The following is a 16,308-nucleotide window of genomic DNA, read 5'->3' as shown; positions in this document are numbered from 1 at the left end:
TAATCAGAAGAATGAGTGCATTTCAGACAATAAATTATGTGATGTTGGAGAGCCATGATTTGAGCAACTGGAATTTAGTTAATCCAATTGATGAACCAATAATTGCCAAATATTCGCAATTCAGTCAATCACAAAGTATATTTCATGTTACTAATACAATGCACAGAATAGAAAGCAACGGAGTTTGGCAATAGACATGATGCAGACGTCATTAAAGTGGGATTGGATGAACATTTAGGCTAGATTGATATGATATTTTGAGGGAAGACATGAATGATTTCAAATATTGAGAAGTAATAAATAGGAAATGCATGAATGTATTAGTGACAGATATGTTGGTCATTTCTTCACACAGAGAATAAATATGCTTTGAAACCCGCTTGCAAACCTACCCATCAGATTGATAATGAAACAACTAAATAGACTGAAATAATTTCATTCATTTTCATTGAAGGACATTCCTCACTCTATTAGCCAGTTGTTAATAAGGGGAGATTGACCTCCTCTCTGAAAACCATTCAAAGAGAAACATCTCCCTTCATAATCTGTTGAAGTGTGTGCGAGAATGGGAATTATCGGCATGATGTGGAGATGCCGGCGTTGGACTGGGATAAACACAGTAAGAAGTTTAACAACACCAGGTTAAAGTCCAACAGGTTTATTTGGTAGCAAAAGCCACACAAGCTTTCGAAGCTCTAAGCCCCTTCTTCAGGTGAGTTAAACTCACCTGAAGAAGGGGCTTAGAGCTTCGAAAGCTTGTGTGGCTTTTGCTGCCAAATAGACCTGTTGGACTTTAACCTGGTGTTGTTAATTATCGGAATGTCAGCAGCATTTCGTGGCCAATTCAAAATAACTATCCGAGACTCACTCTGTAAAGCAAAAAAGTAACATTTAATTTATGTAACTAACAGTAAACAGGTTAATGAAACAATGAACAAAACGAATAAAGCATTATTCTAATGGTATGCTGTTGAGATGGATAACATTTCCAGTTATTGACAAGGACAAAAATCATTGAATTTTTAGTCACTCCCAAATTTCAATCAAGTTTGTCATATTCCGGGACGTGTTCTCTTCTTTGCTGATTCGTCTGTTTTCTGTTCCTCGGATGATATCTTTACAATTGAGATCAGGCTTTCTTTACAGACATAAACGTGACTGTTCTACTTGTTAGAGAGAAATTAGAGTCTGTTTCTCTCGCTCTCAAGTTGTGATCTTTACCACTTGCTGGCAGGCGGCGTCTGGCACTTGGAAGCTCGGAGATGTGGCCTTTAAACATCCGATGACATATCAAAACCCCAGAATAAGGTTGGTCCACACGTTATCAAAAGATCAAACTGAAATTGATAGGCTGGTGCTTTTCAAATGCGAGTTTTAAATTGGTTGGTTGCAATTCAAAAAAAATGTTCTGATTCAACTGCCTGAAATGTTTTGCCAAGGCAACCCTGTTGTTTTTGCCTCGGATACATTGTTTCAGTCTGTGTACTGGATGCACCTGCATTGCATTTAACTCTAGAAGCATGTTAAAAAAACTTCCCTCTTTTTGAAACAGACAATGCAATTTTACAATTCTTGGCATTTTGACATTTTTAAAAATACTTTCACAAGCACTAACTTCACAACATCTCGCCCTTAAGAAAAACGAATCATGAAAAAATCATCATCATGAAAATATGACTTCATTTTTGAAAAGAATCACGATAAGGCATCCGGAATAAGATTTACACGACACGTAAAATGTGCAATCTTTTAATTGAATGATTGTAACATGAGACTTCAACGAAATAGTCTGGCGCACTTGCCCTTACATCTTTCCAGAAATGTCAAAGGATTGTGATTGGTATACACAACCGACTCTGATGCATTGTTTGCAACGTAAACATTAAAATGTTGTAAGGCCATTACTAAACTCAATATATCATTTTCAATTGTGAAATATTTTTTCTGGTGGAAATGAGTCTTTTTGAGAAATAACCGAAGGGCCTTTCAATTCCGCAATCAACCTCCTGTAACACCATAGCTCAAATACTACATTGCTGGCGTTGATAGTGATTGTAAAAGATTTCAAAAGGTTTGGGGTGGCAAAAGCAGGTGCGGTGATTAACGTTGCTTCCAAATACTTAAATACCTCCTGGCATTGTTCTGTCCACCTAAATTTCATGTTGGTTTTTGTTTTGTAACAAATCTGTGATCGGTGCCACTACGTTCCTCAAGTTTGGGACGAATTTTCTGAAGAATCCGCTCAATCCCCAAAAAATGTCGCACTTTGTTTTTCGATGATCATCTTGGAAATTCGGCGATGGCCTTCGTCTTCATGTTAATCAGTATCATCTGTCTGAATCCAATGTTGTGTCCATGAATGTCACTTCCGCCTTCGCAAATTCTGTGTTATCAAGTTTATCAAGAACTTTGCCATCTGTAATCTCCTAAAGCGTGTTGCCGAATGTTTCATGTGACCTTTCCATGAATGGCTAAACTTCACTAAGTCACCTATGTAGACTGCAGAATTAGTCAATCCTGCAACAAGTCTTTTCATAAGGATTTGACATGTAGCTGTTTTATTTTCTAAAGAACATTACTTTAAAGTGATGCAGCACATTTTGGATTACAAAGGCAGAAATATATTTTGATATCTCTGACAGAGCTACTTGCCAGTAACCGTGAAGTAAGTCCAACTTGTTAATGCATATAACTTGTCTGACTTTTTCCACACAGTCCTCCAGCCTTCGAATTGGGTATGAAGCGTTGACTTTCCGAAATTCTATGCTGAGTGCCTTCAGGTTTGGGGAGCAACGCGATCAGTGTACTCCACTAGCCTTGACTCAGCTCTATGATGTCTTCTGATAGCATCGCTTGCACTTCCATCTGAACCAGTCCTGCTTTGAGAAGATTAAGCCAATAGAGGTGTTGTTTCATCAGAACAGCATTGCCGACGTCAACCTCATTAGTTCTCTCGATTCTATTTTCACAAAGGTCCTCATTGCATTGTAATAAGTCTTTCAATACAGTTCTCTGTTCATGGGGTAGGTCACTATCTATTCCACTCCTTAAGGAAGGGACTAAAGAAGGAAATTAGGAGAGCCAGAAGGGGTCACAAGAAGGCCCTGGCAGGTAGGATTAAGGAGAATAGTAAGGCGTTCTATCAATATGTGAAGAGTAAAAGGATGAGACGTGACGGAATAGGGCCTATAAAAGGTGAAGGCGGGAAAGTCTGTACGGAACCAGTAGAAATGACAGAGGGGCTCGATGAGTATTTTGCCTCGGTTTTCACAGAGGAGAAGGACCTGTGTGGAAGGACTGCAGGCGTGCGGTGGATTGAAAGGATTGAGTAAGTGGACTTTAAGAAAGAGATTGTGCTGGAATCTTTGAATGGCATCAAGACAGATAGGTTGCCGGGTCTGGATGGGATGTACCCCAGATTACTGTGGGAGGCGAGGGAAGAGATTGCAGAGCCTCTGGAGATGATCTTTGCGTCATCGATGGAAACGGGAGAGGTGCCGGAGGATTGGAGGATTGCGGATGTGGTTCCTATTTTCAAGAAGGGGAATAGGGATAGCCAAGGAAATTACCGACCGGTGAGTCTAACCTCAGTGATTGGTAAACTGATTGAGAAGATCCTGAGGGACAGGATATATGAGCATTTAGAGAGTTTTAGAATGCTCAAGAATACTCAGCATGGCTTTGTCAAGGGCAGATCGTGCCTTATGAGCCTGGTGGAGTTCTTCGAAAATGTGACTAAACAGATTGACGGAGGGAAGGCCGTAGATGTGGTTTATATGGATTTTAGCAATGTGTTCGATAAGGTCCCCCATGCAAGGCTTCTAGAAAAAGTGAGAGGGCATGGGATCCAAGGGGCTGCTGCCCGGGGGATCCAGAACTGGCTTGCCCAAAGGAGGCAGAGAGTGGATATAGATGGGTCTTGTTCTAAATGGAGGTCGGACACCAGTGGTGTGCCCCAGGGATCTGTTCTGGGACCCTTGCAATTTGTCATTTTCATAAATGACCTGGATGAGGAAGCGGAGGGATGGGTTGGTAAGTTTGCCGACGAGACGAAGGTTGGTGGGGTTGTGGATAGTCTGGAGGGATGTCAGAAGTTACAGAGGGACATAGATAGGATGCAAGACTGGGCAGACAAGTGGCAGACGGACTTCAACCCAGATAAATGCGTCGTGGTCCATTTCGGTCGGTGAAATGGGATGAAGCAGTACAATATAAAGGGAAAGACTCTTAGTAGTGTAGAGGATAAGAAGGACCTTGGGGTCCGGGTCCATAGGACTCTGAAATCGGCCCCGCAGGTGGAGGAGGTGGTTAAGAAGGCGTATGGTGTGCTGGCCTTTATCAATCGAGGGATTGAGTTTAGGAATCCGGGGGTAATGATGCAACTATATAAGACCCCTCGTCAGATCCCACTTGGAGTACTGTGCTCATATCTGGTCGCCTCACTATAGGAAGGATGTGGAAAAGATTGAAAGGGTGCAGAGGAGATTTACAAGGATGTTGCCTGGATTGAGTGGCATGCCCTATGGGGATAGGCTGAGGGAGCTCGGTCTTTTCTCCTTGGAGAGACGAAGGATGAGAGGAGACCTAATAGAGGTGTATAAGATGTTGAAAGGCATAGATCGGGTGGACTCTCAGAGGCTTTTTCCCAGAGTGGAAATGTCTGCTACGAGAGGACACCGGTTTAGGGTGCTGGGGGGTAGGTACAGGGGAGATGTTCGGGGTAGGTTTTTCACACAGAGGGTGGTGGGCGAGTGGAATCGGCTACCGTCAGTGGTGTTGGAGGCGAACTCAATAGTGTCTTTTAAGAGACTCCTGGATGAGTACATGGAGCGTCATAGGATGGAGGCTTATAGGTAGGTCTAGAAGGTCGGGATGTGTTCGGCACAACTTGTGGGCCGTAGGGCCTGTTTGTGCTGTAGTTTTTCTATGTTTCTATGATTCTTAAAGACTTCTTCATCATTCAACTTACTCTGAGTGTACATCAAAATGTACATCATCTGGATTTGATTCCTCACTCTGAGTCGCAGTCACTAATACCTCTTTCTCCGATTCTCTTTCCCTGTCGTAGTAATGTTTAGCATGTTCACATCACATGCCCTGTGCAAAAGTTTTTCCTATCTGCCATTTTTACCAGATAATTCACCTGATTCAACTTCTTTTCAATCTGATAAGGACCACTTAACCTTCCTTTGAGGGGATCTCCAACCACTGGGAATAGTAGGAATATATTATCCCCATGGGCAAACGTACGAATTTTAGATTTCTCATTTGCTTCTTGTTTCACGAGGTGCTGGGCAACCTTCAAGTGCTGTCTAGCTCATTCGGCCACTCTCTTTAATCTTTCTCTCACCTCAGATACATAATCCAACTGTGAGATCTCTGAGTTCGGATCTATTAACTTCTCCTCAATTAATTTTAAAGGACCCCGTACTTCGTGTCTGAATATCAAATCAAATTCAGCAATCTGATCGATTATTTTAGAACATCTCAAAGCAATAGTTGGGCGATCCCGACAATACGTCGTAGACATGGTCATTAGGGTCTGATGCTATCTTTCCAATTATCGCTGTGATTCAGGATGATACGCCCTTGAGGTAAAGTGTCTGATACCTAAACTCTCCATGACATCATTAAGTAATTTGGCAGTTAAATTGGACCCTTCATCTGACTGAATCTCCCTGGGTAATCCGTAATGCGTAAGGAAAGCAAACAACTCCTCCACAACCATTTTTGCCTTGAGATGCCGTTAAGGAATTTCCTCTGGAAATCTGGAGGACACATTCATTACGGTTTGAAGATGCTGGTTCCGAATTTGGTTTCAGGGAGTGGACCTACACAATCGATTATAACTTGTGTACCCGTTCATCAAATGCGGAATTGGCATCAAGAGCGCTGGTTTTATTCGTGCCTGTGGCTTTCCTACCCTCTGACATGTATGACAGGTACGGTAAAATTCAACCACATCCGTATGTAAATTCGGGCAATAAAAATATTCAGTATGTTAGCCTGAGTCGTCCTCACTCCTAGATGGCCTCCTCCAGGATCTTCATGTGTGTATTCTACCGGCAACACAATATTGTGAACATCTGCCCATTTTTCCCCTGCACTCACCTGCCAAGGGCTCCATTGCCGCCTTCAGAATTTATTCTTAAGGCAATACCATTCTGGAATGCACACTGATTAATTCTTCGCATATGCTTGTTGATATAAGCCTTTTATCGCCCCATCGCTCTATTGTAACTCCATTACTCTTTCAGAACTAAACACCTCTGCGTGATCCTCGAACTGCTCAGGTTTCTTCTTCACAATTTTTCCGACAGATTGGCAGCTAACTGGACAAGAGGTCCTTCATGTTTTCCGTTTGCTCTACCTTCCTGATTTAACTTATGTCTGATGCACCTTGTCACCACACATTAGGAAACATTGCAGGTTATGATAACTCCTCAATCCCTGGTTTTCTTCTCGCTTTTCCACGAAAATGGGCATCATTCCTACCTGTGAAACGGCTGCATTATTTCCAAGCATAAACAGTATTACTGGAATTGCTAAGGTTTCCGTCACTCGCACTATCATGTCCTCAGTCGTGACTGGATTTTCCAGCCCTAAAAGAAATTGAGGAACGCAATTCTTCTCACCATTTATTCCACAGATTACAACTCTTTCGGGCAATATTTCGGAAAGAGTGCAAATATTTTCATCTCGTATCATTGGAGACCCTTTAGATGCGGTATCTCTGAATATTTTAACTTTTTAGCTACTGCCCCTGCACCACCTGTGTAAACCTTACCCGCTATCTTACTATTGAGCCCATGCCCAGGCTATGCACTCTTCTTCAGCTCCTCGACTTCTCTCGAGATTCCCTTCACTACTTTAACTAATCCCACCTGTTGAGCATGTTTTACCACGTCATTTTACCCAGCGCTTTTCATAAGCAACCAGCACTGTGACTTTTTGTGTTCAACATTCTCACATGGAAAACATCCACGGTCTTTCAGCTCTTTTCCACCTTCTTGGGTTGATTTTTCCATGGGTGATAAAATGTTCTTGTGTCATCTAATTTTGTTTTTCATTGAATGATCTCCCTCTTTCCTGGTTGATATCGCACACGGAATGAAATTGCTGTCGTAAGATCAATTTCAATTTATACACTAATGTGTATTCAGCTGCCATTTCAGCAGCTCTTCTCGCTGTTTAAACTTTACGTCCCTCAACATGATTTCTTATCACTTCTGGACCAGAGATTTTAGACACTTCGAGCAGAATAATGTCTCTAATATCCTCATATGTCTTTTCAATCTCTAATGCTCTCACCCAGCTATCGACGTCGCTCTACTTCATTCTTCAAACTCAACATAGGTACGACCTGGTTCCTTCCGTACATTTATGAAACGCTGTCAATATGCTTCTGGTGCCAATTCGATAACACTCAAAACAGCCTTGTTTACTTCTTCATACTTTCCTGACACCTCCTCTGACAGTGCTGAAAAAAAACTGTGCCTACTAACTTGGTCTGAACTAAAATTACCCACACCTCCTTTGTCCAATTCAACTGTGTAGCTAATTTCTCAAATGAGATGAAAAAGACTTCTGTGCCCTTCTCATCGAATATTCTTAATGTTTGTACATATTTGTATATATCCCTACCAGGCAGTTGGCTACACTGAGCTTTCTCACCATCACTTCCACCTTGCACTTTCACTACTGTCATTTCAAGCCTTTTTGCTTCCAATTCCAGCTTCATATTTTCCAACTGAAACAATCTATTCCTTTTTCTCTCTCTCTCTTTCCTCTCGCTTTTCTCTCTCTCTTCTTCAAACTCCAACCTTTTAAATTCACATTCTATATCCGTTCGTCTCAATAACAATTTGTTTTATTTTTTCTGTTTCTAACGCCACTGCATCTGACCGTTTCAGTGAGATGCCTACATGGTTGGCTATAACTGACAATTTCAGCTTTCCTATTTTCCCTCATTGAGCCAAATTGAATCCCAATTTTAGCCTATTTGCCAATTATAGAAGTGTCAACTTTCTCTGTCTTTCTAATCGTTCTTTGCAAACTTGGGAAGCATCTTCAGCTCCCAGAACCTCTTCAGCGATGCTGAAAAGCATTACCCACTTTTGGTTTAACCGGCTTCGAGTCATGGACTCATAGAGGCTGACAGCATGGAAAAACGCCCTTCGGCCCAACTTGTCCCTGCCACCCTTTTTTTAACCCCTAAGCTAATCCCAATTGCCCGCAATTGGCCCATATCCCTCTATACCCATCGTACCCATGTAACTAACTAAATGCTTTTTAAAAGGTAAAATTGTACCCACCTCTATTACTACCTCTGGCAGCCTGTTCCAGACACTTACCACCCTCTGTGTGAAAAAATTGCCCCTCTGGACACTTTTGCATCTCTCCCCTCTCACCTTATACCTATGCACTCTAGTTTTAGACTCCCCTACCTTGGGCTTGTTGGCAGTTAAGAGATTTTCCACTTCTCTCTTAAGGTTTATTTAAAAATCTTGGACTATTCAAATCCCGGACGAGCCCCCAATCTGTTACGAAGGGGAAGTTGATCTCGTCTCGGAGAACGAACAACCAACCACTCCAAGAGAAGTACCTCTCTTCTTAACTGATAAAGTGTGTGCGAAGGGGGATTATCTGCACTTCAACAGCTTTCGGGACTCAAATCAAAATAACGGCCTGAGACTCCCTCTGCAAAACCAGAAGCAACACTTTATTGATGTAACTAGCAGCAAAAAGGTTTAATTTTCTAAGCGCAGCAGAAAACTACCTTTTTTTTCAAACAGAGACTGCAATTTTACTACTCTTAGCTTTATTACATTTATTTTTTACAATCATACAAACACTAACTTCACAACACAGTATAACGTGTTGGATGGCCAGAGGATTGAGCAGCACAATCAGCAAAAGTTGTCGCAAGTTATTAAAGCAGTGTCCAACCATAAAACTGCTACTCATTTTCGCAATGAATAAAAACTTGATTTCGGGGCGTAGGATCTTGGCAGGTTGTCAATTATTTCCAGAGGTTCACGCACAAACTCTATTGGAGCATATTTCAGAACGTTTGCGAAACACACCACTGATATTACCACAGTTGCCATCCTCCCACTACAATATTTTGTTCAAAATCTTTGGTAATAAATTGCGACACACAGATAAAAGGTGAAAATTATAGTTAGCCAGACAGAACAATTAACCGAAACAAAGAGGGCGGCCAGATTAAGACAACCAGTAGGAGTACGATTCACGAATATGTAGGCACATACACATATCAAATCTCATAATCACTTCAAATTAAAAGACCACTCAATCAGCCACTCCCATTACCATTCCCGTAATGGATTTGGAGAGCAGATTTTCCACGAGAGAGACTTATGGCAGTCACAAAATTAGCTGCAATAAGTAAGAGAACCAATGACTATTTCATTTCTTCATCTGAGAGTTTATCAGCCCGCAGGCATTTGCTTTGTCTGTTTTTATAGGCAAATCTGCCTCTCATTCTCCAACTTTCGAATAGATGTAGACATTTGGAAACGGATATTTAGCTTGCAAGTTATTAGAATGAGATAAGTGTGATATATCTACCACTGTCTTATTAACATTGATCAGTATTGAAAGTACAGTGTAGGATTAAGTACTAGAATACTTTGACGAACACGTTGTGTGAACAGTTGGGCACCAGATAGATTAATGTTGGAGTGCCCACTATTTGTAATCGATATAACCTGTGTATACGAAGGGGATGTGTTAAATTTATTGCGAAACACAATATGAGTGTTTACAAAATGCCTAACCAGACTGGCGATATCTGTGGTGAGCAAAAACACTGAGTGAATGTTTCAAGTTGGGTATGCATCATCTTCAGTAGAACTATGTCTTCATCTTGTGTGGCATTGCACAGTCATCAGTATGATTCTACACAGCATCAATTTTCTTAAACAAATGGAGCTATATGTCGTGGGAGGCGTATAAGATTGAACCCAATTGCGCCACGGATGGTTTTCTATCTGTAAAATATCCATTTTGAGCTTCAGATACATGACTTCACAATATTGATTACAGCAGAATGTCATACTCTGCATGTTATTCCAAATCTTTATTTCGCAAAGAACTAAAATGTTTTGTCAAAACTGGGTATGGAAGATTCAGTACGAAGTTTAACAAGTGAGTGCACTCACCTGAAGAAGGGGCTTAGAGCTCCGAAAGCCTGTGTGGCTTTGGCTAACCAATAAACCTGTTGGACTTTAACCTGGTGTTGTTAAACTTCTTACTGTGTTTACCCCAGTCCAACCCTGGCATCTCCACATCATGAACACCGCTATGGAAGAACACACATTATGGAAGATTCCGCAGGTGCTACCTCAATTCTAAATTTCTCTCATAATGGAGTCTGAAACTTCAATTTTGCATTGAATTCAAAGAAGGAATTTGCAATATCCCTGAGTATATGGAAAATCTACGTAAGTACAACCTCCCTATTTATTTCGTATAATCTGTTCATGGTTGCCTCATTGTAAGTTTTTGTTTTCCTTCATTTTAAACGACGAACAGTGCAAAGTAAAATAGAATATAGAATGGATGAGTCATAGAATTCTGACAGTGCAGAAGGAGGCCATTCGTCCCATCGAGCCTGTGATGACAACAATCAAACCCATGCCCGATCACAGTCACCCACGTATTTACCCTGCTAATCTCCATGACACTATGGCACAATTTTGCATGGCCAATTCACCTAACGCGCACATTTTTGGAGTGTGGAAGGAAAGCAAAGCCGCCGAAGGAAATACACTCAGACACGGGAATAAACTGCAGACACCACATAGGCAGGCAACCGATGCTAGAATTGAGCATGGGCCACCGGCACTGCAAGGCAACAGTGCTAACCATGGTGCCACCATGTAATCAATAATACAATTGACGTGAATTATTTATTTTGATATATCAACTGTGAAGCAATTACCATCATCCAATCGGTAAATATTGAGTTTCAAAAGCCTCTGTTATTTTCAGGTGAACTGATTAATCATATTTTACATATTTATTTAATTTGGCAAGAATTCGAAGCAATCCATGTTCAAATGCAACAAGATCTGGTCAATATGCAGGCTTGGGCTGACAAGTGGCAAGTAACATTCGGGCCACACAAATACCAGGCAATGTCCATCACCAACAAGAGATACTTTAACCACCGCCCCTTCACATTCAATGGTGTAACCACGACTGAATCCCCCACTGTTAACATCCTTGGGGTTACCATTGACCAGAAATCGACTGGACTCAGCACACAAACACAGTGGCTACAAGCGCAGGACAGAGGCTAGGAATACTGCGGCGAGTAACTCACCTCCTGTCTCACCAAAGTCTATCCCCCATCAACAAGGCACAAGTTAGGAGAGTCATGCAATACTCCCCACTTGCTTGGAAGGGTGCAGCTCCAACAACACTCAAGACGCTTGACCATATGCAGGACAAGCGTTCCGCTTCATTGGCGCCACATCTACAACAATCAACCACTCCACCACCAACGCTCAGTCGCAGAAGTGTGCAGTATCTACGAGATGGACTGCAGAAATTCACCAAAAACCCTCAGACAGCGCCTTGCAAACCCGCGAACACTTCCATCTAGAAAGACAAGGGCAGCAGATAATTGGAACACCACCACTTCCAGGTTCCCCTCCAAGTCACCGATCGTCCTGACATGGGAATATATCACCATTCCTTCACAGTCGCTGGGTCGAAATCCTGGAATTCCCTCCCTGACGGCACTGTGGGTCAACCCACAGGACATGGACTGCAGCGATTCAAGAAGGCGGCTCACCACCACCTTCTCAAGGGCAACTAGGAATGGGCAATAAATGCTGACCAGCCAGCGACACCCATGTCCCACGAATGAATAAAAAAAAATTCAGTCGTGACCTCACCCTCTCGGAGTCAGGCAGAATTTGGCCGATTTAACCATGCAGTTCCAAGCACTCCAAAGTCTTATCCTCAGCAACGGAGACTAAAATAAAACAAGGTCAGGCTAACCGGCCAGGAAGTATGGACTTTCGCTTCCATCCCCTTTCCCCTTCTCCTCAAATTTTGTTCTCTCCCAACCATCTCTCCACTTTCCCCCACATCTTCATCTGTCACAACTTACCCAATAATTGCAGCTTCTCTGCCGTTTGGCCGATCACATCTTAATTTCGCGGTACGGACTGCCATTAGCAACCTCTCCCCTTGTTTTTGTAACGTTGACTAAACTTCCATTCTCTCATTCTACAGTATAAATATATTCCACTTTCTATGCATTTTTGCATTGAAAAAGTGTCATGTGAACTCGAAACGTCAGCTCTTTTCTCTCCTTGCAGATGTTGCCAGTCAGTTTCAATTAAGGGTTAAAACATTTTTGTGGTTGTTTTCTTTTTGATTCTGCTTGTAATTGACAACACGTACTGCTACTTTTGTTTCTATACATGTTAACTATATTGTTAAATAAACTTTGTCTGTTAAAAACTCTCTAGTGCGTTATTGAATCATGCTTGAAGAGAAAAATATAGTTTTCATTCTAGCCAAAATTCAGACGCAAAACATATGGTTGAGGCAGTCTCCATAAAGTACTTTGGCGATTCCAACCTGACCGATACGCAGGGCATAATAAAGACCTGGACCTCGCACCCATGAGAGCAATGCAAAAGTGAAGATCAATGATTTCAAATGAAATTTGAATTATTACTTGCAAGGTAAAGATTACTGATTTGTTTATTGATCAAGCGAAACCGAGTGAATGGATTACTCAATTGTACCGCTTTCAATGCCGTAAATGCGCTTTGGACAATGTTTTGCTGCTGCTCCATTTTTAAGCAAATATACGCTAATCTTTACTTTGTTTGGTTTTCCTTGGGAAACTTTACTGAACCTCTTGTCAAATGTTGTGATTTATCTGCACTATCCAGAAATTAACGCATCAAGTTTGCTGTTTTTACAATTTGCCCAATAAAATGAAGGGTTCATTTTTAATACAATTTATTTTAACGTCACAACATGGCAGCAAATTGGAGCGATTTGAATGGTTTCGATTTTTTTTAAAGAGAGTAGAATCTTAAACTCATGCAGGACACGGAAGGGAATGACTTGATTACACGCTGGCACACGTCGTAGAAATTCAGTCAGCAGTGCTCCTGAATATTGCTGACGTTGAGCGGTGAACTCACAACCTTGACATTTGATTCACTGTGTTTTGCTTCTGATACGTAAAGTGTCAGACGGATTATACCACCATACACAAATGTGCCAAGCACATCATGATAATTAATAATATCAGTGCACGTATAGTAGAAAGTGTAATCTCGATAAACACAGTGAGAGATTAATGCAAACTAATTATCTGACGCTTACCAGGAACATCAATTATTGCAAAGATTGGATAGTAGATTTTTTACTTTTTTGATGACTACTAGTTGTACCATATTCCAAAATAAACAATACACTCTTTCATGGTGAGGTCACGCACGTTTTCAGAATTTAAAATATCTGTAATGTTTTATTATACAAGATATCATCATTAAGTGGCATGTGAGAATCAAACAATCATTGGAATTACTTTCAGTTCTTTGAATAAATACAGCATGCCACTCTTTTTGATCAGGGATATTATGCAACGAATAGAGACAATGCTGGGAAATCTCAGCAGGTCTGGCAGCATTTGTAAGGAGAGAAAATGGCTGACGTTTCCAGTCCAGACAAACCTTTGTCAATGCTGAAATGCATAGATATTTATACTGTAGGGTGAGGGAAGGATGAGTCATAGCCACATAAACAAGAAGAAAGGCTGCTCATGACGTCCCATAGAGTGAATAAAAGTTCTGAATGGCCAAACGGCAGAGAAGCTGAAATCAGAGGGTAAGATGAGACAGATGAAGATGACGGAATGGGGGAATGGGCTGGATGGGTGGGAGAAAGGTAAAATTGAGAACAAAATGTGGAAAGAGGAAGCCAATGAGGAGAAAGGGTTAGAAAAGGGGGGACAAAATAGGGGGAAAGAGTGGGGTCGGGGGTGGTGAGGCAAAAAAATAAAGAAAGACAAGAATGAAATAAAAAGTAGGGAACAGTTAAAACTAAATAAAATGCAAACAAAGTGGTCGAGGTCGGGTCGTGTTAATCACCTTAAATTCTTGCATTCGATGTTGAGACAGGAAGACTGTAACGTGCCTAGCTGTAAGATGAGATGCTGAACCTCCAGTTTACGTTGAGCGTCACTGGAACATGGCAGCAGACCAAGGACAGACATGTGGGCATGGGAGCACGTCCGTGTGTTAAAATGGCAAGCAATCGGAAGGTCAGGGTCCTGGTTATGAAGGTGCTCAGCAAGGCGATCACCCAGTCTCTGCTTCGTCTCTCCGATATGGAGGAAACAACATTGGGAGCAGCGATTGCAATGGACCAAATTGGAAGAGGTGTAAGTGAAACGCTGCTGATCCTGGAATGAATGTTGTGGATCTTGGATGGTAAGCATAGAAGAGGTAAAGTTACAGGTATTGCACATTCTGTGATTGCAGGGGAAGCTGCCGTGGGTGATGGGAGAGCTGTTGCGTCTCGAGGACGAGTGGACCAGATCATCCCGAAGGGAATGATCGCTGCAGGAATGCTAACGGAGGCACTGAAGGGAAGATCTGTTTTGTGGTTGTATCGCGCTGAAGTTCATGAAAATGGCGAAGGATTATGATTTGCATGCAGGGGCTGGTGAGGTGAAATGCGCTAACAAGGGGGACTCTATCCTTTTTCAGGGAGGGAGGGGAGGTAGTGAAGGTCGTGGCGCGGGTAATGGACCGCAGGCTGCTCAGGCACCTGTCGATAACTGTAAGTGGGAAACCATGGTTGAGGAAGAAACAGCTGAAATGAGAAGCACGGCTCTGGAAATTGGCAACATGCCAATGCGATGGAGGCGAAGGAACTGAGAGAAAGGTATGGAACCTTTACAGGATTTAGGGTACAAAGAGCTGTCGTCCAGATAGCTGTGGAAATCAATGGGCTTGTAATGGGTGTTGTTAGGTAGTGTATTGACAGAAATGGAGTCGGAAAGGTCAAGGAAGCGAATGCAAGTGTCTGAGATGGACCAGCTGAACGTGATGGAGAGGGGAAACTGGAAGTGAATTTGAAGAACTTTTCCAAGTCCGTACGACAGCACGAAGTGGCACCAAAATATAGGATGAAAATGTTGAGATTATTGTCCAACTTTTAGGTACGAGCCAGGATGAACCTTCGATCAAGCTGAAAATAATTAATTAGGTTGGGTGGGATGTCTTCTTGTTGCATTCCTCATTGATTTCACTGAATGAATTAATTTCACGATAGTTAACCTGTTTGAAACAGTTGTGCAAATTTGAGATCCTGGGCCAATAAAGTTCATTGGAAAGTTTTGCATGTTCTTGATTAGTTTCAGCAGGATCAGAAATTTGAGGCGAATAACATTGGTATTGTCAGCTAGGTAGTTGATGAATCAATTTGGAATGGCGTCTCAACTTGTTGAAAATTGCTTATTTGTGGTTATTGCTCAATTTGATAGCTGTGATCATCTTTGTTGTTTTGCATTATTTTCAGAGAGGCTTAAATTGGGCATGATGATCAAGAGGGAATGCTGATCTTGGGGACCTGCTAGAGCTTGCACACCCTAAGTAGTTGCATTTGTCTGTGATGGTCCATATGGAAGTCGTGACATCGAATACAAAACAAATTGTTCTGTGTCTTGATTAGATACATGTTGAAATATGAGTCAAATTGAGTGGATATATCATTTGAGGTGTGTAAGGCGATTGTTCAGTTTTGGAGTTAGTGCTCAATTAGGCACAAGACATTAGTTTGCAAGTGATTGATCAGACAAAGCTGGCTGCCATGGTCAGGTCGGGAATGTAGTCAATTTCATGCTCACTGGACAGTAAAATAAGGGTAACACTTTTGGCAATGTATTTGGTTGTTAAGATAGGACACTACCTCTGATTATTACATTCCAATACAAATCAATAAATAAGATATAAATAAACCAGCTTCAGGCCTTGAAGCATGATGCAAATCTAACTTCTCCTATTAACCCGATTGGAAAAATCATTCGATTTCTCCTACTGAAGGAACAAATCACCATGAATAGAACATTATTTTCAAGATATTTCAAACAAAACAATCAGAACTTTATTTGATATCAATATGTGCAAGCACACCGAAGGCACCTGCAGAATTAATGGTTCACGAAGAAAATATGAAAACATGCAAGATGCAATTAAACAGGGGAATTCAAAGCTACATCTTCCTCATGTTACAGATTTA

The 16,308-nt window shown here is 41.6% G+C and overlaps 1 protein-coding gene across 1 annotated transcript in view; it reads right to left on the bottom strand.

Moving 5' to 3' along the window:
- The window catches only part of LOC144497697 (sodium channel protein type 1 subunit alpha-like), a 139,537-nt gene that overhangs the window by 109,736 nt on the left and 13,493 nt on the right, over positions 1–16,308 (bottom strand). Inside the window, exon 3 of the mRNA XM_078219140.1 lies at positions 6,496–6,602. Coding sequence (XP_078075266.1) covers positions 6,496–6,602 — 107 coding nt within the window. The remainder of the gene's footprint in view (positions 1–6,495; positions 6,603–16,308) is intronic.

The sequence above is a fragment of the Mustelus asterias genome, chromosome 8 (genome assembly GCF_964213995.1).
Source record: "Mustelus asterias chromosome 8, sMusAst1.hap1.1, whole genome shotgun sequence".
In the NCBI taxonomy this organism is placed as follows: Eukaryota; Metazoa; Chordata; class Chondrichthyes; order Carcharhiniformes; family Triakidae; genus Mustelus; species Mustelus asterias.
This window is presented reverse-complemented; position numbering and strand designations above follow the sequence as displayed.